Source organism: Convolutriloba macropyga, chromosome 15, assembly GCF_964194025.1.
Source record: "Convolutriloba macropyga chromosome 15, txConMacr16.3, whole genome shotgun sequence".
NCBI lineage: Eukaryota > Metazoa > Xenacoelomorpha > Acoela > Convolutidae > Convolutriloba > Convolutriloba macropyga.
Genome location: NC_134482.1, coordinates 26,074,232 through 26,101,694, shown reverse-complemented (window position 1 = coordinate 26,101,694; position 27,463 = coordinate 26,074,232). Strand labels below are relative to the sequence as shown.

Here is a 27,463-nt window from a genome sequence, read left to right as displayed (position 1 = left end):
TTCTATTATTTGTGTCGAGTGTTATAGTGTGGGGTGAATAATTAGTTATCGTTCCATCTGGAATAATATTCCATTGTGGTTTTAACGATCCTCGAGTTGTCGGATTAGTCTTACGTGCTATAGTTTTTCTAGCTATATTTTTCTTGTTGTAAATGATTGTTGATGTTTTATCACCGAATGTTATTTGTAGTTTAGATGGAGTGAACCTATCAGGAACGCGCTTGTGCAGCGGCGCGTTCTCTGAATCTGAGGTGTCCGGTGATAATGCCCTCAGGACGGCACTATGTGATGGCTCTTCATCCTTGCACTGGATATCTAATTCCCGTTCTGAATCTTGTTCAAGATCCCACATTGCTTCCCTGGGGAGTGCTGGATGTTTCAGTTTCGTCTTGTCTGAAACAAAGGATCGTATTTTGTTATGCGTTAACCTTGTTTTGTGTGGTTTTATTATGATATTCGATAGCTCGTGTTAGGTGGTCATCCGAAGTGTGCCTCAAATGGTTTTATCTTTGTGACAGAGTTATGAATGAGTCTTATAGATTGGTTTATATTTGTTACGATTTGGTCTAAGTCGGCGTTAGACCATAGTGGGACTGATTGCATTGTTGCTATTCGGCGTTTGATCGTTTGGATGAGGCGTTCTACCATTCTGTTGCTCTATGATCACCTGCCGGAGCTAGTATTAGTTTGATATTTTTATTTTTACAATATAGTTCGAATTCCCGCGCTTTAGAAGCTTGTGCTTGGTCACATCTTATAGAACGTGGTATGCCGTGAAAGTTACAGTATTCCTCAAGGTATTTAAGCGCCGTTTCCGTATCACAGTTTATACACTTGTGCATGAGGGTAGCGTGTTAGACGGTCAACCGTGACTAATATATAATAGTCGTCCTTATGTTCACGGAATGTTACGGGACCAGCGAAATACATTTGGATTTCTCCGTTAGGTTCGCTTATTTTTGGTAGTTCTCCTAATTGTGATTTGTTTTGAATTGCTTTTGAATTTTTAACGTTCTTAATGCAGTCCGGGCATGATTGAGCTTTGTATGTCACGTCTCGATGGATGCAGGGGAACCATATTAGGTCCGCTAAGCGCAGCATTCCTAATTGTCCCGGGTGGGTCTGGTGGAGCGAGTCAATAACAAGTTGTTTCAGTAATTTTGGAACCATTAATCGATTGTCATATAATATACATCCCGAGGGAGTGACCAATAGATCACGTTTGAGGGAATAAAAGTCAGGGCTAACGGATTTCAGCGTATTCTAATCCCGATCTCTAATTAGTTTAATAATTGGGGCTAATTGTTTGTCCCTTTGCTTTGCTTCTGCTAGGAATTATTCTCCAAACACCTGGCAGAGATTTTTCCTATACTGAGGCATGTTTGTTTCCTTCCCTAGGGGATAGATTGTAATGTTTGGGTCATCTCTCAGTGGGGCTCTGCCCAGGCCTTTATTCGACGTCCCCTCCGTTTGAGTGCTAGTTGATGTAAATGTTTTCGACGGGCTGGTCATTTAGTTTTATTCCAGGCTCTTTTTCGTTTTTGAATGGGTTGAAAAAAGGTTTCAACTTTTGGATTGCTTCTGGTTGTAACAAAGACTTTTTGGAATTAAGAATATGGAATAGTAATTGAAAACTTAGCTGGGTTAAGCGTAGTGTTTGGGGATTGTGGAATTGGGGGATTAGATTTTGACTGTATGGGATTTATTTTAGATGATTTATAATTTGATAAAATTTTTTTTGCAATTAGAGGATTTGAGGGAAAATTTTGAATTAGAAGAATTGATAGAAGATTTGTAAATTTGTGAGTTAAGTTGATTGGATTGGATTGAATTAATTGTGTTAGAAGATTTATAAGTTGTAATGTAAGCGAGCGACTGATTTTTGTTGCGATTTTGGCAAGCGTTCGTTTTCTGTGCTGTATGCGCTTTGCTATGTATGACGTCATTACTTGTTTGGCATTTGTCTGCATTCATTTTTTGATTGTATCGTTTAGCAGAATATACTTGAAATTGTTAATTGTGTTTTTTTTAATTGTGTGTCGTCGCTCAAAGGTGGCAGGGGAGGTTGTGACGAATTTCTGCTTAAGTAATCAGCAAACCCCATGTCCTTCCCTGGGAAATGTTCAATTGTAAAATTAAGTCGGAGTAGCCTATCGACCCATCTTGTTAGGCAGGCGATTTTGGTATGTTTTATTGCCTCTGTTTTCCTTTAAAGCTGAAAGAAGCGCCTGATGGTCGGTTAATAGCTTAAATTCTCGCCCGTGTAGATAGTGTTTAAAGTGTTCGACGGCCCAAATAACGGCTAGATGTTCTAATTCGTTTGAACTGTAACGGGATTCGTAATTATTTAGGAATCTGCTTGCGAAGGCTATGGTGTGCCATACATTGTCATGTTTTTGTTCAATACTGGCGCCGAGAATTTTATTGCTAGCGTCGCATTTGATGCGTGTTTCTTTTTTTGTATCGAAATGTTCGTTTTCAATAATTGTTTTATTTTTTGTTTTATGTTGTCGAAAACTTGTGAATGTATTTCGTTCCAATTGAGACGTTTGTTTTTGTTATCTTGTTTTTTCAGAAGTGGTCTTTGTGGTTCTGTTAGTTTTGCTAATTTCTGGATGATTTTTATTAGATGATGCTTCCCATGAATGACCGTAGTTGTTTCGCATTTTTGTAGATTTATTGCGAGATTTTCTTTATCCAATTTTTCGAGTATTTTATCTAATTCATTTTCGTGTTCATTCAAGGATTCCTTAGTAATGACCAGAATATCGTCCAAAAATGCAATTTTCGATTTTATTTCTTCTAATGTTTTGTCAATTGTTTTTGAAACGTTGCAGGCATATCCGTTAGTCCATAAAAACCGTTTATGAACCTATATGTTCCAGTAGCCCTGGCTCCCAGAATACTAAAGTTAGTGTTTGGCTATTGATTCATCTAGGGGGATCTGGCTGTAGGCGTATTTTAGGTCATTTTTCGAGAACCAGTACATCTCTGGGGATGCTTTTCTTTCTGAAATATGTAATGCTACTGCATCGATTAGGTGAAGACTAATGAAGACATCGTCGGGGCATTTTTCCAATCGCACTATTTGTTTGTCATTGATTAATTTGTCTAATTCTTGTTCTACCTTCTCTTGTAAGTGCAGTGGGACTCTTCTGCCTTTTTGTTGATTAGGATAATGATTTTCTCGGAATAGTGATTTTGCTATGTGATTTTTGGATCTGCCTAACCGTGTGCATAGATGGGGATTTTTTAAAATATCCATTTTATTATATTTTTCCCGGTTTCGACATCTGAAATAAGATGGATTTGCCTACCTTGTTGTTTTGTTTGTTTTAAGCTGATGCCCAGTTTTGGCAGGACGTTGCGTCCCATTACATTTGTCCTGTTTTGTTCCACTATGAGGGTTGCGCACAAACTCCCGGACGTGATATCCATATGGATCACCCCTTTGATCTTTATTTCTTTTTTGTTGAAGCATCTGTAGCGTTTGTTCTCGTTATATTTTTCGATTCTGACGTTGGGCTTTTGCGTCATGAATTCGTTTGCCGTTGTAGGGTTGATGAAACTGCGAGGTGATCCTGTATCTGCAAGCCAGTCGATCTTTTCCGAGTTGTTGCAAGTTGTTTGGACCCAGATTTCATCATTTTGTTCCTTGTTCACAAGATGTTTCTTACTGCGCGAAATACTTTTGGTTGTACCAGGTTTGTATTTGCCCATCCTTCTGTTAGTTCTTTTAAGTAGAGTGTTGCTTCTGGGTCTATTGATTCCGCGTCGTCCTCTGTGATTGCTTGGTTTACCTCTTGGCTTTGTTCGGTGACGTGTCGTACACGTCTTGTTTGATTACTCCCTGGGGATTGGTTGTATGTTTGTTGTGGAGGTCGTTGGGATGGTCGTGGTCTTGGTCGTTCTGGCATTTTCGACCGACATAGTTTTTGCAAAATGTCCCATCTTTTTACAGATGTTACATTGTGCTTGTTTTGCTGGGCAGTTAATATTGTGTCCTTGTGTAATAGGGGCTCCACATCTCCAACATGGTTGTATTTCTTGTGTTGTTTGTTGTCGTTGTACGTTTGTTTGAGGGCAGATATTTTGTTGTGTTGTTGCGTTTACTTGGTTCCAATTGGATGGGTTAGCGCGTAAAATCTTTTTGATTTTCCTGGCCTCTCTCGCGTGAGAGGGCAAAATTCAACACCTGAGCAGCTGTGCAAACTTCGGAGAGCAGCTCTATCTGAATTGCGGAGTTGCTCATTTTCGCAATAAAGAAATCTGTTATTAAATCTTCTTCGACGTTTCCTAGGGCTGCTTTGGAGCCGAGTTCGCGTAATCTGCTGAAGAATGTTTCGAGATCCTCGTTGGAGTTTTTGTTGTACTGTGATCAGCTGGAAGCGATCAAATGTTATATTTCTTGGTCGTGTGAATGTTATTCCTAACTCGTAGATGAGCTCGTTTGTGGAACATCTATCAATTAGTGTGCTGGGATTACGTTGATGGTAGATTCGGCTTGCTTCTGTTCCGAGGGACAGATACACAAGGCCTTTGACCTTGATATCTGCTTCATCCCAGGTGTAGCGATCGATCATTGGTCCCCGGTTGCGGATTGCTCTGCAATCGTTTTCCCAGTCTACGCGGCGTCTTTCATAAGGAATTTGTCTTTTGCGAGTTTCTTCTTCAGTCGCTCCCTCTATTACTTCTTCATACGATGGGACTGTGGGGTAAAAGAGGTCCGCTACCGTGGGCTTTAGTCGTAGCAGTTGGTCTACGTGTAGATTTTCCTTCGCCATGACTGCCAGTTTAAACGTGGACAGCCATGACGGCCACTCTTGAGGGGGGTTGGCGCCGGATTCCCAATATAATGGGACGCCAACAGGAGACTTTACCGACTGCGCCATGATACGCTGATCCCTGGAGAAAACACTGGCGGTTAAATACTCTATTTTGAAATTTTTCGATTTACTTTCAACTGAACTTGAACTGATTTTCTCTTGTTGTCACGCGCGCTTTTTCTAAAGCGGCGAGCGTTAGACCGAACTTAATTTAGTTACCAGACAGTACCTGTTAACTAAAGAAACAGAAAATGTTCCGGGGAACTGAAGTATAAATGAACAAATGCAACGAATGATAAATATATCTACGTATAGTTTTAAGAGTGTTTATAGTAGTAGGTTTAAATGCTTGGTTGCGATCCCTAGGAATTGAGTTTCTATCTATACATGACTACTTGGTGTTCCTTCTGGAATTCCTCCATAACAATGAGAGTTTGTTCAATCATGTATTATTTAATTTTTGTGCTTGTTTCTACTACTTTTAAGACTCACTTTTTCATTAAAGGTATCCTCACTTTTAATTCCTCGCTCCGATAGTTTGCAAAGGAGAGGCGTTGGAATATTGTCTAAACGCACATTAGGGAGCCGCCATGTTGTGCACGTGGCTAGTACTTGATGTAGAATTTGCACGCAGTAAATCATAGAGTAATAGAAGCGACGAGAGCTTTGCTAACAGCTTGAACTAAATCTGTGATTAATTTGAGAATTTCTGCTGTTTTTTATTCGATGAATTACAATTACTCCATTGTTGCGCATAAATATTCTCTTTAGATAATGCAGCTCCTATGATTTTCTCGAACAAATTTTGAGACAAATTTTTGTGTCTTTATAAATAAAACTTTTGTTTGAAAATTTGAGTTAATTTTTTTTGGTCTGAACAGCTCTTTAGCACTCTATTTTACGCGTTTGAACTCAATAGTTGGCTGTTAATTACTAAAAGTTCTTTAAAAAGTGCACCGATATTGGTTTCATGGTTTGCTCTAAAATGATATTGGTATTCAACAGTCTGTAATAAAGCAAGTTACGCTCCCCTTTCGTCTCGTCTGTCCAAGAGCTGTTGGTTCGACGCTGGTCGGAAATGTTTGTTGTGTTGAGTTCGTTAGATTAATTTATTTCCGCTTAGAATGCAGCTGGCTTCTTTTCTTTTGAATGTAGTTGGAGGAGAGGAATCGACTTCGAAGTAACGAATCGGTAGGAAAAGAAGTATCAAAATTCTGTTTGTTTGAAATGCAAAGCAAAGCCTTCTAGTCGTAGAAATTTTACGAGTTCCATGTAACTCTGTAACTCTAAGTCCATGAACTTATTTGTAAATGTTAATTTATAGTCATAAAATTTTAAAGGAAGTGCGATAAAACATTTATTCTGCTGTGCAATTATCTTTTGGGAATTGTTAATTTGTATCACCTGTCATCGGTTTTCGGCGTACAATGATTTAAATATCTAAAAAAAAATTAGTGGATTGAAAGTTGGAGTTCAGAAAGATTGAAACAGTTAGCTTTAAGTTCATTGTTTAATGGCCACGAAGGACGTTGAGTGGTGGAATCCTTTTTTGGCTTGGGCTGAGTTTTTGTTCTCGAAATTTTACCTAATTTACTTTTTGAGGGACGAAAGATTTCGTAGTCAAGAGTTCAGGCATTTGATGAGGACCAAAATTTTGGCTGAGACTCGTTTTCCACTTTTTGTACAGCTTCCCCGGTAAATTATTGGGTCTTGAAAATGAAGTTTCGTATTTTTTTCAGATCTCCCAAGTAAACTGGAACCTTAGCTTATTAGAAGATCTACCAAACAGTTTTCGCGCATTCGATTGTTCTGTAACCCAAAACGTAAGTGACTGCCTGTCCATACTCGAATTTTTTGCGAAAATTCGACTTGATTTTAAGCTGAATTGCTTCGATTTTAAGCTGAATTGTTTTTTGTGAAATCTGAGATTTTGAATCGAAACAGCATGGGGGATATTTAGTATCGGAACCGCATGGGATAACAGTCCAAATACAAAGCAGCTTAACCATCTTTTCTGTATACGCTGAGAAACTGAGAACGAAATTTCTAATTTTCACTTTTTTTTGCGCCTTAGCTCAAATCAAACGTCGTGTGCAAAATATTGCTTCAAGGGCGCAATTTGTGTTGCACGCAGTTTTTTGGTACCATAGTGTATGTTTTCTCTTAAGTTTAAAACACGCTTAGTTAAACAAACAAAACTAATTGCCGAAATTGCTCAAAAGGAATGCTATGTATCTGTTGGTCAATGATTGTTTCTATCATTTACAGCTTATGATAGAATAATATTGCTAAATCTTTGTCATTCGGATGATCGTATTATTCGCATAACGGGAAACTCGGCTAACTTGCCGCGCGTCCAACTGGTCATAAAATGATATGAAAACAAGGCGGCTCGGTAATGTGCAATGGCACATAAGGTTCCGACCCCGCCCATCCACAATTTTGTGGATGGGCGACCAAATGAGGAACAGATAGAAAAACCCAAAAATTATTTTTTGCGAATCCCAAAAAGCCCAAGTCTTTTTCAAAAAATTCTGTATGAACGATAAGATAACCTCCAAAACAAATAACTCAGTGGAGTAAAAATTGATGCATTAGATTGCTGTAATATGTCAATATTAAGAAAGCGAGTCAAAACGAACAGCAAAATCAAACAACAACAACAACAAACATTAATTATATCAAAAAATTTATGTCCCTCTTAAAAACTAAATTTAATAACAAAGTCAGCATACCGTCAGATAAACCTGAAACTAAACAAAAATAACTTAAAAATCACCAGAAAACATATGCGACCAGTCCATAGAAAGGTTGGGTAACAATTATACAAAAAAGAACAAAAACAGAAAAGTAAAAAAAATTAACTTATTTTTTTGAAACAATTAACTTCAAAGTAATAAATACCATTAGGAATAAATTAATATTACCACAAATTTGAGATTACCACTGCTTCTATAGAAGGGCATTAGGACCTGACCTTATTCATTTTATAGAGCGGCTAAAAAGAACAACAAAGAACAAACAAAATTTAAATTGAAACTTGCCAGAAAACGCTGTCAAAACCGTCAAGCCAAATTTTGGCACTCAAAATATATTTGATTGCGCCTTCTTTAAACAGCTATAATGTAGTACGTGGCCATTCATTAGTAAGACTAGGTAACAAGTAGACAAAAAAGCGGAGTGCTAAAGTATGTAATACTTTTAATTTTTTTTTCGAAACAAAATTACATTCAATGTCATGAAAGGCATTAATTACAAAAAGAGCTATTTAAATATCGTCGTTTTTTCATGAAAAAGAAACCCTCGAGACCTGTAATTATCCAGAATATTTCTTGCATCTACAAAAAGAACGTCAAATATGACAAAAATCAAATTAATTTAATTTTTTTTGTGAAAAAGCGGTGTCGAAGCCAGTAAGGTCATAACAAAATCTTTAAAAAAAGATTTTTGGACACTAATCCCTTTTATTCCCTTGACACCCATAATGTCATATTTGACCTGTAATCAACTAACGAGATTAGGTAACAAAAAGAAACATAAAAAGAACAAAATTGCGAAGTTAAAAAAGTTATTTTTTTAATTTTGGAAAACGATGGGTTTGAAAGTCATAAAAGCCATCAGCTATCTGCTAATATCAGAATATCAGTTTTTCTATTCTTCCATGAAAAGCCAATGAAATCTATCACTAAACAGGAAATTTCATACGACCGAAACGACAAAGTATAAATGACAGTTAAGACAAAATTAAAAAATTCAATTGATTTCTTCAAGAAAGAGGCGTCGAGGCCATTAAAACGATGATTTATATCTTTCAAGATTTTAATATGTTCAATTGTGTTTTAATTTGAATGCTAATAAGGTGACATGAGAACTGTCAATAATGTGATAATGTGACAAAATTAGAAAACTTGAAAAACTGGCAAATATCAAAACAAACAAAAATCTAAAATCTTGTAGTATCAAAGCCAGAAAACAATAATTTCAGGCTTAAAACTGCAACCGAGAATAAATGTTAACTCAGTAGAAAGAAGAAGCAGTCTTTTTTTGCTGACACTAAGCTGGAAGTTGAACAAATTAAGAAAAAAATAGAGGAAAAGTTAATTAAGCCATTATTTATTGAAAAGTCAATTATTTTTTAAAAAAAACGACCATAAACTTTCAATTAAAAAACTAAATGAATTAGCCTGGAGCTGTTTCGCAAGCGAATTGGTTGGACCTATCACTCCTGAGCTTTGATTTGATATGTTCTGTTCTTTATTATTAAAAAAAGTCTTTTTTTTTAAAAAAAAAGACCGACTGATTACAACCCGATTTTTTTTGGATTGTAACAGTCCAAGAATGGCCCAAAACTACCCCTGTTAATACTTATTGTCCGTTAAGAACAATTGATTTTTCAATGTTGTAGATATAGATAATTTCTGAGTTGAAACTCAAAATAAATTTTGCATTTTTGATAATCAACGAGTAAAGTTAGCAAAAAACGGCAAAGTTTTAACTACAAGGCACTCTCTGCGGACTCTGAAGTAGAAATAGCCCCCCTCTGAGTCTACAAAGATTGTATGAGTGTTGTTTGGGGGTGTACTGTAGGCAAATTTAATCAAAGTGGACTAAAGTAGCTTATTTCGTGCTGTTGTTGATGAAAAAGGCTAAATTTTGAAATGTTTATCCAGATTTTTTGACCAAAAAATTAAATCAAAACAATCAAAAATGCATGTTCGTCTTCAAAAATGAAATCAACGACACTATTCTTAAAAATTATAACAAATTTTAGCAAAATTGACGAAAATTTAGGCAAAAATTCCGGAAAATGTGAATAAAAACAACGTGAATTCACTCTTCTTTTCTCAGAAGTTTAAGCCTCGATAACTCCCTGTAGAAAACGAAAATTAAAAAAATCTTTTTAATTCCATATTCTACGCTGGACGAGCTTTCTAATGATACCAGTCTCAACTCTCTACGATGAATATATCGAGCGGCGAAAATTCACTGAACAAAAAAAAAAACCCAGTTGAGTATATAGTTCCTCCCCCCTCAAGAGGGTCGGAACAATAAGACTTCGTATGCTCCAGTGAGCTAGGACCGCGAAATAGTCATACAAAATACAACAGCATAATACGCTAAGAATAAAAAATGATATTGTTTACGTTGCTTTAGACACCCTTAGAATCAGCAGTGGAAGCCAAAGTGCGAGGCAACAAATACTTCAAGGCCAGGGAGTATGAAAAGGCGATAGAATGCTACCACAAGGCTCTAGAGCTATCATCAGAACTGCCTCCATCTGCTGTAGTTTCATCGGTGCCTTCGGGTGGAGATTCGCCCAATTTTAGTAAGAAGCAGCAGAGTGGCAGCAGTAGCAGTGGAGAGAAAGATCTAGCTAAAGCGGAGAGGGCAACATTTCATCACAACCTAGCGGCTGCTTACGAAAAAATGGTTGGTTACTCTGAACTATCTTTGGAAACAGAAAATTTTTATATTGATTAGAGAAATCTGATATTTCTAATCGGATAGTGATTTATTGAGGTCAGCAATTAGAACAATAGCAACTGCTTTCAAACGGCGGAAATTTCACGCGAGAACAGGAAACAGTTCATGAACTCCTGTTGAGAATTTATCAGAAGTCAGTTAAAAGCAGAAGTCTTCGAGAGAAATTTAAATTTTTTGTACCTATCATTTCTTCATTTTATCTAGATAAAGTATTTTTCGATCTTGGGCAAATTTGGACCCTGTTTTTTTTGGAAATCAATTGATTTCATCTTTCAGGAGAGTCACAATGACGTAATAAGAGAGTGCTCCAATTGTTTGGAAATCAACCCCAAATATATCAAAGCCCTTTCCAAACGAGCCAGGAGCTACAAGGCACAGGGCGATCTAGAAAATGCTCTATATGACGTGACTGCGGCTTCCGTTTTAGAAGATCTTACTAACATGGAAAATCTACAGTTATCAGAAGTAATTACCAAAGAGCTTGCTGAAAAAAAGGCAAAACAACTAGCTGAATCGAGAACCACCAGACATTTGCCATCGAAGCTCTTCTTGAAAAATTATTTTGCTAGTTTCACATTCGACATTTTTGAATGCGAACTGCAAGAAGAAATAGAGAACCCGAACATCGAGGAGTCTATGAAGGGGTTCTTGAAAGCGAAGAAAAGTTACGAAGATAATGATTTCGATAACATTGAAGATTTGTGTACATACGAGATCAATAAAGTGGGAACTGACTCGCCCTACTATGTTCACGCTTTGTTGGTCCGAGGAACATTCCGACTTTTATCAGGTTAGCAACAAAGTTTCGAACGTTTCTATGCACCCTCTACTAACTAATGCTCGAACGCAGTTCGAAGAAAATCATTGTAGTCGTGTGTGTCGTTTTTAATAGCCACCGTTAGCCTCTGAACTATTCTTTAGGCGCTCTTCATTATTTAGTCGCAAGATCTCTTCACACATTTTGATGCTGAAGTTGAGCTGTAGTGGTAATTTTGGTCATGTCGAAACAGGAAGTAGTGCGAAAAAGCGAGTGGTTTTGTGGCATAAATTTTTTTTCACTCTAATTTTAAACTTGAGTGAGGCAACGGTTTTTGAACAAACACTCGCTTTCTCGCTAGTGGTTTTTTGTTGTTCACATGTGGCAATTATTTGACTATTTTTTTCTGTTTCCATATTTTATCGGATTTTTCTTTCCAACTGGATTTCAAAAGCATTTCTAAGTCTAGTTTTTTGTTTAGTCAAAGAAAATTCTTTGAGTTGTAGGTCAGTACTAGTCCTGCTATATCTTGGGTGGCGTTGATGCGCGGTCAACTTTTTATTGCCCTCGCATGAAATTTCAGGCAATTTTGCAAGCGTGTTTTTATGCAAAATTTTTGCTGGAACGTTTTCTACTAGAGCGTTTGGACATAAATTGCTTTTGTTCAAAAATTAAGTCTGTTGCCTGAAGAAAACCGATTGTAAGAAAACCTAATACGTTACTCCGGAAGTCGGGCGTTCGAACCCTGCTTGGACACCAAGTTTTTTACCCATAACAATTTTTCTTGGCTACAGCCCCCTCTGGATTAAATTGCCACGCCTGTCGTTAGATCTGTTCACACATTTTATGATTTTTGAAATCAAATCGGAGTGATGATTTTGATCACGCCGAAACAGAGAGTGGAGCAAAAAAGCTAGTAGTTATGCGGCGTGCAACTTTCTCTCTGTTTTTTTTTCAAGTAGAGCAAGAAAACTGAATTTGAAAAAAAAGTTAGCTTTCTCGCTAGGTGTTTTTTTTTACATGTGGCAATTTCACTTCCGTGTTTACTGTTTTTTCGAGAATTTATCGGTTTTCTAAATGCTTTTCCTAGTCAATTCCCAGTTCAGACTTTTTCAAGTCGGAGAAGTCAAATTAAAATGGTGATTTCAATCACACTGGAATAGTAAATGGAGCAAAAAGTCACCATCGGAGTCTAGCAGTGCTTTTTATGACTTTAAAACAATTTCGTTTAAGAAGTTTTTGTGGAGTTTTGAATTTTGCCCATTTTTATTGCTTTTCTATAGCCATTTAGCCGGAGGGCATAATAAGTTCTCATAAGTAGCGACAAAGCAGCACATTGGTTAGGAATAAATTTTAAAATTTTACAAAAGTTTAAATTTAATTTTCAACCTTCGGGACAAACAATCCTGTTTTAGTTGTTCACTTTTGTGAGCTTATTTTCAGGTAAGTGTGAAAAGATTAATATTTGCAATGAAGAACACACGAAATGCTGAAATGAGAAATTACGTGGCGTAAATTTCAGATTTTTAGCGGAAAAATGATGCAACGATAATTTTGAAAGCAAGCAGACCTTGAAATTAAAATTGAATGATTATAATCAAATAAATACATAATGGATTATATGCATCTTCGACAAAGTTTTTCCAAAAATAAACAATTTTTCGATTCACATCGTGCCTGTTTGCAGGTGCTGCCAAGTTGGCTCAGGAGGATTTGGACAAAGTTGTTCAACACTGTCCCTCTGCGACCCCTCTCCAGAAGTCCAACGCTCTCATCAAGCGGGGCTCTCTCCACATGCAGAACCAGCAGAACTTTGCGGCTATGGCTGACTTCGAGGAGAGTGTGAATGTCGCGAAAGATAGTGTAGACGCTCATCACCATAGGGGGCAGGTTGGCGACTAATGATCATAACATATGCGAATATTCATTCATGACTTTAGTGCCACCTTGTCTGTCGTGATTGTTGTTGATTATGACCATCAACTATCAAATGGCAATATTCATCATGATTTTGATACAATGGTGCAGAGATAAATGTGGTACCATTAAATTTATACAAATCAGATTGAACGTTTGTTAGATGCTGATTTTGAGTAACCTTAATTTGTATCAATTTTCTTTAGGCAGGTAATTGTTCGAAGCCTGCAAGTTTAATTTGGGCTTAGGAAATTTGTTTTATCCCCGCATTTATTTGTGAAGTCAATTTTTGTTGATAGAGAGTTGCAAAGAGTGAATCTACTCAACAGCAAGCTCTTTAAAAGTTAAATTAGTCCTGGAAATGACTTGTTCCATTTTTGCTTAAAAAGAGCAATCTTGCCTAATACTGTGCGTTGTACAGAAATTTTCCATTATTAACGTTGTAGGACATAATCACTATCCTCAGAGAAGCTTTAATGAACATGTAGAAGGCCGGTTTTCGAAAATAACGCCAATTTCGACTGGATTTCGAAATCGTGAAAAGGATTTTTTTTTAAATGGCTTGTTTTCCCGTTGATCTATGGAGAAATAATGGAAATACATAAATAGTCATTCAACAAAACTTAATAAACTTTTTATGGTATTCGAAGCTGTAATGAAAATGTAAAATAGGCCCGGAGGACTCTTAATCAGTTTTCAAACAATTTGAATATTTGGCATTTAAGCTGTCACTTTTCAGTAAGAAGAAGTTCCTAGGTATGACAGTGCTTCAACGTGGCGTTACAAAACGTGAAAATATTGAAGCTAAATATAAGAAGAATGGTTAATCGTTCAACTTTTCGTCCTCAAAACCACAATAAATCCCGGAAATCCCGGAAGGCATTAAGTGGCTGAGAAGCGCTCTTAGAGCCCTACGCCTTACTAAAAATGCGATTCAATAAAACTGTTTTGAGAAGACAATTTCATGGTGTGAAGGGCGGTTAGTCTTAAAGTTTGACACCCTCAGACATCCCCCACTCACCCTCCCCATCTCCACTCAACCCCCGCCACACACACACACACACATTCCCAGTCCACTCTCTCCCAACTGGCGGCGGTTTGGACTTCCTACTTCCTTTCAGTATGCGATGCTGAAACTGTTGAGGAGACAATTCCATGATGTGAAGGGCGGTTCCTTATCTTAAAGTTTGGCTACCCCAGTCACCTCTAAGTTAGGCTTTCCCCCTCAGTCTCTAAGAACGTGATTCAATAAGACTGTTTTGAGAAAACAATTTTAGGGTGTGTTTAAATTCATGCAATTTCATCCGAGTTGCGTGCTTGACGTCATTTTTCGCTTGTAGTGGAGAGTGTTTTTTTTTGTTTCTTTGAGTGATTAAATTTATGGTCCCTCGTGACTAACCTCACTCTCAAAAACGACTTTTTCACTCTTCACGACTTTTCTTTATTTGAATTCAAAGAGATATGCTCAAGTGAATATGTGTGTCGTTCTAATTGAAGGGTATTTGAGGGCAGCTAATAGAAGCAGCATTAAGTTCAACAGATTCTTATTCAAAATATAAGCCTAATTCTTAAGCCTAATTGTTGTGATAAATGGTGGTAAATAGTCTCCGCTTGCACGTGGGAAGCTATTTAATTTCGTTTCAGCTTGTGTGTTGTTATTTATTGATTATTCAGAGGCCGGACATTGTTTTTGGGTAGCCCCAATTACATTGGATTTTAGATTCCGGCGGAAGAACGAAATCTTCGAGAATTATTTTTTTGTTTACTACGTGGAAGCATTTGGTGTAAGATTTCTCCACATCTGCTTGATCTGCGTGATACAATTTTAGCATTTTCCTTCCAGTTCAATTAGCTACCTTTTTCTCATTACAGTTGAACATTTAGCGTGAGAGTTCTCAGCATCTGTTTGACTGAATAATTTCCCGGCCCCTTAGCGGGCTTTTCCCTTCGTCCCACTGATTCCCCAATTGAACCCAAAGTGAAAGTGGCAACACCACCGCCGCCGCTCCCTGAGCCACAATGCGATATTTGTATGAAGCAATGTAATCCATTAACAACTGCGAAGTGTGTTAAATGCAAGAATGTATACGTTCATGATTGCTTAGGAATCACGAGCTGTTCAAATTTACAAGGAATGATTTTCTGGTCGTGTAAAACATGCTCGCCAACTTTTGCTGCTTAGATGTCAGACCTTGACAGAATATCAGCTATGTAGAAAATAGAATGCATCGATACACTAATCCGCGATGTTGCTGTGCTTCGAAATGAAGTGGCGTTGCTTAGAAAACCAAACTTTCCATTCCTGAATGCGGCTAAAACTGGATTTCACAGGAGTAGAATTGACAGCTCTTCAAGCTCTCAAAGCATTTCGGGCAGCAAAAAGAAAAGCTGAAGAATTTTTTGAACCTACCCAAAGAAAAATAAGGTCTTCTTAGGAAGACGGGAACAAAAACGAGTTCCTCGATATGAGTTGTCAAAAAACCTCCTAAGCGACGGCATATCTATGTGGGAAGACTAAGTCAGCAAATAACTACAGCAGAGATGCAACAGTACTGTGCTATAAACGATGTTGATCTTATCTACATCCATCAGATTTCTAAACCAGAGTAACTGCTTAAATCTTTCCACTGTCACTAAGTTTGATGTTGAAAAAGTTTAATCACCTGATTTCTGGCCCGAAAATAATGGTTTTTAGATTTTTTCTAGTCAATACTTCTTGTTAATGGATATCTCGTCTTGATCAAAAATGAATAAAAATAAGAAACTCATTTTAGAAAAAAAACTCAGCACAATTGTTGCTTACATAATGCGCGTTCTGTTCAGAATGACAAGCGAATTAAGTGCCATTCTAGAATTAAACGAAATTCAGAGTATATGTGGATTCTTGAAATAGTACTGAATCTGATGACAACTTTTTACTCCAATGTTGTCTACGCTGATTTAAGTTTTGAAGTGCTCCAAGACTCAATAAAAGAGGTGTAGTAATCTGCATTTATAGATCTGACCTTGTATTCGAAAATTTTTGAAGTCGTTTTGTCTGAATTTTTTTAGTGGTTTTTCATGATACTTAAAGCTGAACGAATAACTTCACCCATTACTTTCAGTAGAAAAGGTTGCTTTAAGACAGAATTCTGCTAGGTGATCTGAATCTCTTTGACAACCAATGATGCCTGAACTCTATGGAATTTATTTATGGAAGACTTCAGCTCAGTTCAGCACGTAGAATGAGAAACTCATAAAAAAGGAGGTCTTCTTGATCATGTCATGTCCTCCGAAAATATTTGCATTGAGGTTACTACAAATTCATTCCTTACAACGTCAGATCATTCAGTAATTTGCTTCTCGTTGAACAATTTAATTGTAACTAAGCCAACGCAACAAACTGTTTACAGAAATTGGAAAAAGTTCAACTCTGACATTTATGTAGAAGATCTTCTAATTTTTTTTGAAGGAAAATCATCCGGCAGATGTTGACAGTGCTTGGAACAATTATCTTGCAGCTGAAGAAAAAATCTTAGAGACTGTTATCTCGCGTAAAACAAAGACCCTAACAACTCACAGATGTCTGTTCTTTGACGACGAATGGATGAATCTGAAGAGGAAGAAAAGAAAATCAGAGTGTGCTTTTCGAAAGACAAAGAACATTGACTTAAAATCCGTCCTTGAAATAAACACGAAAACTTATTTTCAGAAGTTTCTTCAAAAGCCTGCTACTTAAATCAAAAAATCACTGAAGAATGAGTCTGCCCGTCAGAAGTTTCCTTTATTGAAATCTCTTTTAGGCAAGGAAGGACGTCAATTGGCAGGATATGAAAGCAAACAAGCTCTAGCCTCCGAATTCAACAAGTTCTTCATAGCATTCAATCACGTCTCAGGAAAACCAATGCATAAGACGGAATAGGATGAGTCTTTTTGGGCAATTATCTATGAATGACGTGAGAAAATTTCATTTCGGAGTCCTCTAGCAGTACGTCTCCGCTCGACTGAATCCCGACGGGTTTTGTAAAATTGTTTCCTGATTTTTATCTATCCGTGCTTTTCAACCTTATAAATTCCCTTTAGAGCATGGATTTCCACAGGCCCTAAAACAGCTTTTGTAAAATCTTACATAAAACATTTTAATCTCGTTTGTCAAAACTCAGCGAATTATCGACCTGTATCAAATCTAAGCTTTATCTCAAAATTTTGAGAAAGAGCTGTCTTGATGCAAAATTTTCGGCTGTCCATTTTTTTTAGATTTCGAGTGACTTTACGCACGCCCTTGACTTTTTGCGTTTTGCGTGATCTAAAACTCTCTCAATCGCAATTTCAAGGAGCTGAACTCAATTGGCGGCAATTTAATACTAAAATTTATCTGATAAATGCGACGAAATGGTCATTTTTCCACTTTAAGTCTTAATAGTGGTATATATTAACCTCTAATGAGGTTATTTGAAGCCGCCTAGTGAATTTCTTAGTCACATTTAGGCTACCCCCTTCCGACAAGCAGGTTGCAATTGTTTAGAGCTCCCACTAGTCGTTCGAGAGAAATTCTTCCGACGTTAGTCCGTTATGTTTTCATACTTCAGTATTTTCCTGGAAGTCCCCTGGAAATCTTTTTTTCAAGCGCTCCTTGACAAACGTCGGCATTCTGGTTCAAAAATATTTAAACACAATGTAAAAGTTATATGCATTGCTAAAATTGCATGTCTTTTTCTACAAAAAAAAACAAATTGAACACGAAAATGGCCTGTCTACAAAAGTAGATATGGCCAAATGAAGAACTGTTTCATAGGCATTAACAGCAAAAGATGAGAACTGGGAGCTTGCAATTTCGCGTTTACGAAAAAGCCTTCACAGAAGGGAGAATTGATTCAAACACAAATTTTTCAGTTTTCCTGCATTTTATTTTACTGCCAAACGCAACGCTGTCTAATAAAATCAAAAACAGATTTTTTAATAAAGGCAATAGTTTGCTCTGCTGTTAATTTCACTCTTTGACAAATCATCAGTAGTTGATTAAAATTTTTTCTCAGCTACTGTATTTTGCCGGATGCCAACAGAAACATCAAATTAGTGTCAAATTAACAGAAAAAATAAATTTGGAATACATACTTTGACAAAGACGGACAATACTTATTTTCAGCACAACGAATACAAATAGGCATCTGTTCTTTCTTTTAGCAAAACTAACCTTCTTCTGCTTTGATTATTCTTATTGAGAAAGTTGATCTCACAGCAACAAAAATAGAGGATAAATTTCTATTAATGAAAAGCAATAACCCGAAAAATAACTTAGAAATGAAACAAAGTCTGCAGATTTTGTGCCGAAATTGTTTTTTAACCGATCAAATTCTCTTCAATTTTTTAACAAAAAAATCTTTTATTGGGGACTTTTATTTTTACTGAATAAAATGTAAACAGCCAAATTTTGAAAAAAAAACAATATACAATTTTTTTTTAAATTATGAGGTCATATAATTTCTATAATTACTACTCCAATAAATACTTTTTTGCCTAGTATGAAAAGTGTGAAACATATTCAGAGAAACATCTTAAAGAGGAAAATTGTTAAAGCAATATAGTTATTAACATGCCACCAAGCAGTATCATCGGTATCATTTAGAAAATTTTCGGTAATTTGAAAAGTTTTATTTGCTTTAAAAATAATCGAAAGTTAGGTCCTTGAAGTCTGCGTTTAAAGAGCTTTTATATGGTACCAATTTTTTATCTAGGATGCGTATGAAATTTACCGATTTGGTCTAGAGGAAAAAAGGCAGTCTAGCATAACTATTCCGCCATTTTTAATTGCTCTCAAATTTTGTAGCAATTATTTTAGTCCTATTGGTCTTTTTATGCGATTTTTGCTTGACCGATTTTTCGTCTGACCCATTTGACTTTTCGTCCTCAAAAACAGGGATAAACAGGTAGAGACCAGAGAGCATTATGTTCTCTTAGAGCCTTTCAGCTCATTAGTCTGCGATTCACAGAAACTGTTGGGGAGACATACTTATGGTGTGAAGGCCGCTTCTTAGAGGTTGACGCACCCCCTCCCCTCCCCCCTCCCCCCCCCCCCCCACACACACACACACAAACACAGCCCCTCTCACTTTAATCCCCCAATCCACACCTCGGCGCATCTTTTAGGCCGTAAGGGCCCCGTGCAGCCAAAGTTCTCCCCACCGTTGCACCCCATCAGCCCCCCATCCCCCGCTGCGCTCACCACACGCCCCTTCAAAACCTTTTAAGCTAAAGCTAGCCTCACTAACCTTTAGCTAGCTACTGACGAAGCCAACCAACCGTTCGCCGGTTGTTTGAGAGCAATTCGCCCGATGTTAGTCTATTGTTTGAAAAATATATTGGACCAAAAATGGGCATCAGTTTATTCACATCGAAACATTGCACAAGAAATGTTTAATGTATTAATTTTTTAGCTGTTCCTGCTGATAGAGGACATAGACAGATGTGTGGAAGAGTTCAACAAGTGTATCAAGCTAGCGCCTTCATTCGAACAGCCTGTGATACAGTTGTGTTATGCCAACTACAAGATAGCATCCAACAACAGAGACATCGAGGGAGCCAGGGAGAGACTGGACGAATTCAAAATGGTAAGTTCTATTATCATTGATGTCGCTTCCCAAAATGTTGAATTTATCGAAAAGAATCATTAGACTGAGAAAAAATTTGTTTTGACTGGCATAACAATTCAAATGAGCTTTGTCGTTCTCAATTGAGACAATTTTAACACAACAGCCAAAAATAAAATAAAATGCAGAATGCCTCTGTAAAATACATTGTTTTTTTTTTATAGAAACATGTAAATCAAAGAGCAGCACCGTTAAGTTATACTTACATGTTCAAAATTATCAAGTGACCAAGTATCGTGAGTTATTTGTTCTTCATTAAAAAATAATTCAGTAGGCTGTTCGTGTATATAAAAATAAGATTTAAATGCTCCATTGTGTCTGTTATGAGTTGTGTAAAATATAGGAACTGTTTTCGCATTTAGAGTCAGTTGCGTGTTATTCAGATTATTATCTATTTCGTCCGATATTCTTCAACTTTTTTATGTGTTTTCTCCTATCCCAAATTGGCAGATCAAGCAGGTATAATCTGCGCACTGAATGATGTAAAACAACTTTCAGTTGATTCGGAGAAGCCGTTGAGGTGTAAAAATGTTAGAGGTCCAACAACAGTACCTTGGGGAACACCGTGGTTAATAATGAGGTTTTCTGAAAATAAGTTTGCCGCATTGAGTTCATTTACTGAGGAAAGATTTAAGATCAGGAACATTCGACAAAAAGTTGAGTTTTTTTCTGAAACTGATTTAAAGGCTTTTGAGAATTCCGTAAATTTTACTCCTGCTTCATTGTAATTCTCCAGTTTGCCCAGAATTGTTAGTTAAAAAGAGTAAAGCATCTCTGGAAGATTTATTGGTGTGGAAGGCAAATGTTTTTTTAATAGAGCACAGCGGTAGCTGCGGCTATTATTGGCCTTCTCTTGGTTTTTTTTAAAATTCAAAGAACTCGAATTGTATAGGGGCGCTCATCTTTTTTCAAGATCTGTTCACACATTTTCATGATTTTTGATGTCAAATTGGAGTAGTTGCTTTGGTCACGTCGAAACAGGAAATGGAGCGAAAAAACAAGTGGTTTTGCGGCGTGAAATTTTTTCGTTCTAATTTTGTAGAGTAAGAAAACGGCGTTTGAACAAAAAATTCGCTTTCTCGTTAGTGGTTTTTTGTTCACATGCGGCAATTTCATTTTGGTTTTTACTTTTCAATTTTTTGGATAGGATTTTTTCTAAATGTTTTTCCCAATCCATTCATTGTTCATTCTAGGCCTAGTTTTTTTTTAGAATCAAATTTACGTTTCTCGCTAGTGGTTTTTTGTTCTCGCTAGCGTCATTTTGACATTGATCTTCTGTTTTTTATCTGGTTTTTTAGAAATGGTTTTCACTCATAGTCCGTTCTAGGTCTAGTTTTTTTTTGTTTAGTAAATGAAAATACTTTGAATTGTACGTCAGGACTTGTCCTGCTATGTTTTTATATTTCGTCGTCAAGATTTTTGTTACGACCATATGACGTCACAACCACTTCAAATCTTGCTTTTTGCTCATTCGTTCATGCTATTTCGACTGAATTGCGTGCGTGACGTCTTTTTTTACTCTTAATGGAGCGAATTTTTTGTTCATTTGCGTGATTAAAATTTTGGTCTAACGTGACTTTGTTCACTCTCAAAAGTGACTTCCTGACTCTCAAATTGACTTTTTTTAAAAATTTAATTCAAAGAGATAAGGTCAGGTGAGTGTGTGTCACTCTAATTGAAGGTTATTAAAGAGCAGCTAATAGAAGCAGCAGTTAGCTACACAGATTCATAATCAAAATATGAATCGTTGAATTCTCAGCATTTAATGAAAAAATAATTTCCGTCTCTTTTACTATGTTTTTGAGATTGCAAAGCTACGAAGCTATTGCGGTTATTTTCTGGCAATGTGCCAGCTATGTTTCAAAAATTTTTTGTTCAGGTACTCTGGTAACTGGTTCAGTCGTTGTCTTCCAGAAACTTCGATAAATTTGATTTCACAGATATCGGGCGATAATTTTTATATTATGTTGGTTCTGCTTGAACTGGTTTTTTATGTGCATGCTTAGGAAGTTGGAGAAACATTAGCTTCAATACATTCATTAAAATGATTTTTAGATTGTATTAGCGCGTATTATCCGGCCTTCAACGGTTGTTAATTAATATTATAGGACCGGAGCTTTTTGTTCTAACTGTCAATAGCTTCATGAAATAATAATTGATATCATCTTGCTTTTGTTCAATGTTTGTTTAGAAATACTAACTTTTGGAAAGACCAATTTCAATGAAAACGTTAATAAATGCATTGGAAATTGATCATTTTTCTGGAAATAAAATTGAAAAACTATTGAACCACTTTTTATTATTTTACAATAACTGTACTTTTTTTAAAATGTGCTTGTAAATTTATGGTAACTTCATCACAGGGGTCTTTTCGGTATAATATTTGGCGACCTGTGAGAGCCAGATCTCTAGTTTTTCATCCAAAAATTTCTCTTAATGGTTCTTTGATTTCTAACCTTAGTGGTTCAAAATGTTTTTGGTCAGCTTTCTAATTCTTTCTTAAGTTACCTTGTACTTAATATTTTTTGGAACCCAGATTGCTACTCCGCTGCTTTTTTCGCTCCCGCTTTTAGCGACCGACTTTTATGGCCAAACGTATGATGAACTCTGACAAGGTTTTTGTTGTTTCACTGTAATTTTTTTGTGAAAATTAATTTTTTGTCAGGATTTTGTCTATTGTTAACGATTTTGAAGCATTAAATTTCCAAGGATTCTGTTCAATGTCCCTGCAAAGTAATTTTCAGTTTTGAACAGTTTTTAGTTTAGGTTCTCAATTTTCATAAGCTTGCCTGAACAAGTTATTGTGGCAACTTAATGGTTTCTGTAGGTCAATAATAGGTAGCAGTGGCAATTTTCATTAGAAAAATTAAACACTGGAATGGCAGTGATAAACTGAAATGGATGGTTGCCTACCAGTTATCTGGCGGAATATTACTAGACGATGCATATTCCTACGAGGTCGTCATCTTTCTACAGGGATTCTTTCTGCCAATTTGTCGGTCTATAGATAATTTTTTTCTGCTTGAACCCTGCAAGATGACCGTGTTTGCACCAGTTTCCCAGAATTCTGCAGAATAAACCTTGTAAATCCTGCAGTACAATAATTGGTTGTAACTACTGTTTGTGAGATCTACTGAAGTGTCATTTGATGTTGAAAATTTTCTATCACTACTTTAAGCTCCTCTTGATATTGATATGGTTTCTTTCTAACATCAAGGACACAAATGCTCTTTCAGAAACTGAAGCGGTTCCCGAGATCATCAGACGGGTATGCGATGTATGCGCAAGCATTAGCAGACGCAGGACAGCCGACAGAGGCACTGGACATGTTTGACAAGGCAATATCTCTCTGTCCATCAAATGCAGCCAACTATGTCCACAAAGCGTAAGTTGAGATCGTATGTGCTTTAAGGAGTCTTGTTTTTGAACATACCGAAGTCAATTTTTCCCAATGGAATTGCCATCACCCTTATCTTTAAAAAGTTTTTGTAAATTTTTTGTAAATTTTGTTTGATTGAGCCCTGATAGCTTAGATAATGAATGAAGTCTCAAATACTAGACCACATAACTTAGTTGAAATTAGATAGAGGAACTAGTCACCGAAAAAATAATATTACACTCTATAGACGGGTGTTTTAAGACAGTAAGTGGAAATAATTTTGATGAATAAATTCGCTAAACTAAAGTATCAGCTGTGAACGTAAAATGCCATCAAATGCAAATTTTACTTTTTAAAATATCAGTGATGTTTTGGAAACATGCGAGCTATCATTTTGCAGTAATGCGCTTGCCTGCATGAAACATGCAGATTGCGTAGTTATTTCATTATGCCATCTGTGCTTAAGCACTTTGATGTTGCGCATAATTTCATGTAATGTAATGCTGTTTATATGCTGTGAACTAAAATTTGGAATGTCTTATTAGCTTCATTTTGGGAATACTAGGTGTAATTTACGCATCAATTAGTTAGCCAAGATCTGAAGTTTTCCATGTGTCCTTCTCAATCTTTTCCAAGTACAATATTTGCTTTAGGATGCTTCTTCTGCAATTGAGGGGAGACTACAATGCGGCCATAGACCTCATCAACCAGTCCCTGGAGAAAGAGCCTAGGAATGACTTTTCTTACGAGATGCTGGGAACCATTGAGATCAAGAGAGGAGACTACACAGCAGCTGTGGCTGCCATGGAGAAGGCCATCGAGTCTGCAAGATTTGAGGTAAAAATGATAACTCCCCATTTTCTATTTGTAATTATATTCAAACATTGTGTAAGTAAGATTGTATGATAAAAAACCTGCATTTCTGCTTCGAGATTCACTTCAAATAAACAACTGTTTTCAACCCGGAACCCATATATACCTTCAAATTGCTTTCTGCGAATTGAAGTGGAGTAATGAATGGGTGTAATGGGTTTCTTTCTTAATCAATTTCGTTCGCCCATTTTTTTTCGGAACATGAAATAGATTTTTTGCTTGTAGACATTTTTAGTTACCAACAAATGTGACAAAATTTGAGGAAATAGTTATTTTTGTCAATTTGCACTATTTTTCTCATTTTGTTCATGGTAAGGGAAATTTTTCAGTCTTTTAAATCTTGCCAAATTTTGTGTGAAAAATTTTATTTTATAACTAACTTATATTATATCAATAGAGGATTTTAATATAAAGTCATTTTGTTTAAATTATTTTTTGGCTATTTTGGTTATTGCTGAAATTGATTTTTGTTGAGTTTTTTAAGGATTTAACAGTTATTCCAATGGCTAGATTGTTTTTTTTTTACCGAAGTCGGCTCTTTTTAAATTGGCAGTGTCAGTGAAACGGAATTTAAAAGTTGATGCGCGTGAATTTAAAACTCAACACCGCGCGGTAAAGTGTCAGTGAAACAGAATTTAAAAATCGACGATGACGCGCGCAAATTGAGTATATGAGACAGTGGGTTTTGTCCACGCATTATTCTGACAGAAAATAAGCAATCATAGGTGCGTCGGGCAAGAACTAGGGTTTGAAGACAGCTGATTTGAGAAGAACGTACAAAGCATACGCCAAGCCTGTGGAATGTACGCAGCAGAAGTTTAGGGACCCTTCTTAGCCGACAGTAACTTAAAGAAACTGGAAATTGCAAACAATGCGGCGAGCCGCACCATCACCGGAACCCCTCGTGGAACGCCGTCTGCAGCGAAAGTGATGGAAGCAGGCATCGACAGACGCAAACTCGAAATTGAAGACAAGGCTGCAGTTATTCTCGACAGATACAAAAGATTTCCAGAAGGCAACCACCTGAACTACCTGACAAAACCACGAGCACGACCTGGTCTGAAGTCAAGAGGAACTTCGGGATACCGGCAGGACTGGAGGACGGTGGCCTCCAAAGGACTCGAAAGCGCCCCAGAACCGATGACAATCCAAGAAGCAATAAAAATGCAAAAAGAGGACAGGCGAATAGTTCAGTACATGCGAGACCTACCCGAAGATTCGCTACACCGACGAATCATAGGTGGGAAACCGCTCCCCCTCTCAAGCACCAGAAACTGCCTAGAAGACAGGACTCTGTCACAGCTCAGAGTCAAACATAGATACACTACGAATGAACCAGCAACGTGCCCAAACTGCAACTCTGGAGAAAATGAAGACAACAATTCATTCCAGCATATAGTCGTGGGGCATTGAACGAAGAGCGACATTCGGCCCAGATCAAGACATCTCAATACTTCAAACAATTCTTTCCTATCTGCGATGTACTGGGAATCTTCCCCCGATCAATGAAGGGCTCCAAACACACACACACACACACACACAAAACGTTTTCGCTGATCGGGTGGATTGCTTTGTTGTGCGGCATTTTCAAAACATTTTCTTAGATTCCGTTTAAGGCCCAAGGGGCTCTTTGTTTGAGCTTTAAATAATTATACTCTCAAAAGATTTCTTAAGGCATATATTTTGCAAATGCAATTTTGATATATTTTTTCGTCAATTTGTTGTTTTAACAAGCGATAATTTTCACCTGCGGAAAATTTTTGGGTTCTTTGCTCTGAAACGCAGTTTGAAGCAGGTATTGTAATCTGGTGTATCATTTTTCTTCAAAATTTTGGCTTGACAATTTTTGCGATTTTCTTCAAGAATATTGTTTCAATTGAATGAATTTGAAATTCTTTCATGCATTGAAATACGCAATATAGTGAATACGGTCAAAGTCAAAGGAGCAGAATCAAAAGAGACGTGATAAACCGATAAAGCCCGCTCAGTAAGTCATTGAGAATTAGGTTATCAAAGTTCAACAGAGTGTTTGCTAGCTGACATTGGTATTAAGCTTATTAGCTTTCAGTTTAGAAGATGAATTAAGTATAGTTTTAGAATCCAATTGAAATTTCACGCGAAATTAGAACACTTTTTGACACGGAAAAAAATAGAAAAAATTCGGTTAATTGAGCTTTTTTCTTTTTCTGTTGTGCATCCCGATGTGCAACAAGCGCGTCAGCGGGGGATGTTTTTCGGTAATCTGCCGGCTGTTTCCCTATTGATTTTTATTGGATTGATGTCTTTAGGTTGAGATGGCCAGACTCTTCTTCATGTATCTGTCAGCCTTGTCATGGAAGAAAGTGAAAGAAGACTATGGTATTGACGTGTCAGCAATTCTTGCCAAAAACATGGCCATGTAACTTCAACTCAACCAACTCATGAAATGTTAAAAAACTAATAAACTTGAACAGATCAGCTTGTGTAAATTACGGCATTTTGAATCTTTTGAGTGAATAAAGTCAGTTTCACCCAGAAATATCATCAACAATTAAAGGCGGTGCTTCCGAACAAACTTCTCTTTCCTTTCCTCTAAAAATCAGAAAAATTATCGAAAATTTTCATTAATAACTTTTTGATATAGGATTGAATATCTAGAATGAGTTACCTGTAAAACAAGTCCTCGTGGTTAATATTGCTAAAACGTCGGGCAGAATAAACTTCGATCGCATTTTCTGATGGTTTAATAGCGAAAGAGTGGGATCACTTTCTTCTATGTTGGCAAAAAAAATATTTTGAGGTGCTTTTTGGGCGGGTTTGGTGGATTTAGATTATTTCCATCCGCATTTTTTAAAATGTGTGTCCCCTTAGTGGCGCCACTAAATGAATGGTCGACCTTAAATTAGGTTATGCGAACATTATCTTTTCAAAAAATTTTTGTGTATGATATAAAAACATGCTTATGAAATTGAAAAATGTCCACTTGGAAAAGAAAAGAGTTCCATTTCTACATAACCAAATGAAATATTCCTAACCTTGTCAGTTTCCGACTAGAGTGATGTGAGATCTCAGAAAGTGTAAAATATGGCAAAATGAAAGTTATCTGAAGTATGCGATGTTGTTTTGATGTGATGTTTGTAACAGTTGTTGTATTCAGTTGTAATGAAATGAAACTCATTGTTATCTGCAAGAGATTTTAATGAATCACTGATACTCATAATCATTTCTTTAATTTCAAATATTTTAATTCCATTCTTATTAACTACAGCAAAATGCTGCGAACCTTTATTATCAATTGCTCTCAAACGGAGTTCGTGGCTATTATAATAGCCCTGATTGTATTTTTAATGCGATTTTTTGTACTACGTGAGCACTCCAGGAGGCTTAATAGTCTTAGTATGCGATGCAGCTTAATTGCTCCGGAGACGTAAATTAATAGTATGAATGACAATTATTGGATTTTTAGACCCCCCCCCCCCCCCCGCATCAAGCCGTGTCTGAAGCCTAAAGAACAATCAAGCCGTGTCAACGCATACAATGGGTTGACATTTCAGCTGTGTGCAGCTATGGAATTTGGGTGATCTTTTAACTCATTATAACAGTTATCTCTCGGTCCTTAGCA

At 36.7% G+C, this 27,463-nt stretch overlaps 1 protein-coding gene across 1 annotated transcript in view; it reads left to right on the top strand.

The window, feature by feature from the left end:
- LOC142354676 (mitochondrial import receptor subunit TOM70-like) overlaps positions 1 to 27,093 on the top strand; it is a 39,717-nt gene extending 12,624 nt beyond the window's left edge. The window contains exons 2-8 of the mRNA XM_075407031.1: positions 9,981 to 10,256; positions 10,587 to 11,100; positions 12,755 to 12,957; positions 19,398 to 19,571; positions 22,847 to 22,995; positions 23,643 to 23,826; positions 26,151 to 27,093. Of these exons, the coding sequence (XP_075263146.1) occupies positions 9,981 to 10,256; positions 10,587 to 11,100; positions 12,755 to 12,957; positions 19,398 to 19,571; positions 22,847 to 22,995; positions 23,643 to 23,826; positions 26,151 to 26,264 (1,614 nt within the window). The 3' untranslated portion in view covers positions 26,265 to 27,093. The remainder of the gene's footprint in view (positions 1 to 9,980; positions 10,257 to 10,586; positions 11,101 to 12,754; positions 12,958 to 19,397; positions 19,572 to 22,846; positions 22,996 to 23,642; positions 23,827 to 26,150) is intronic.
- The last annotated feature ends 370 nt before the right edge of the window (positions 27,094 to 27,463 follow it).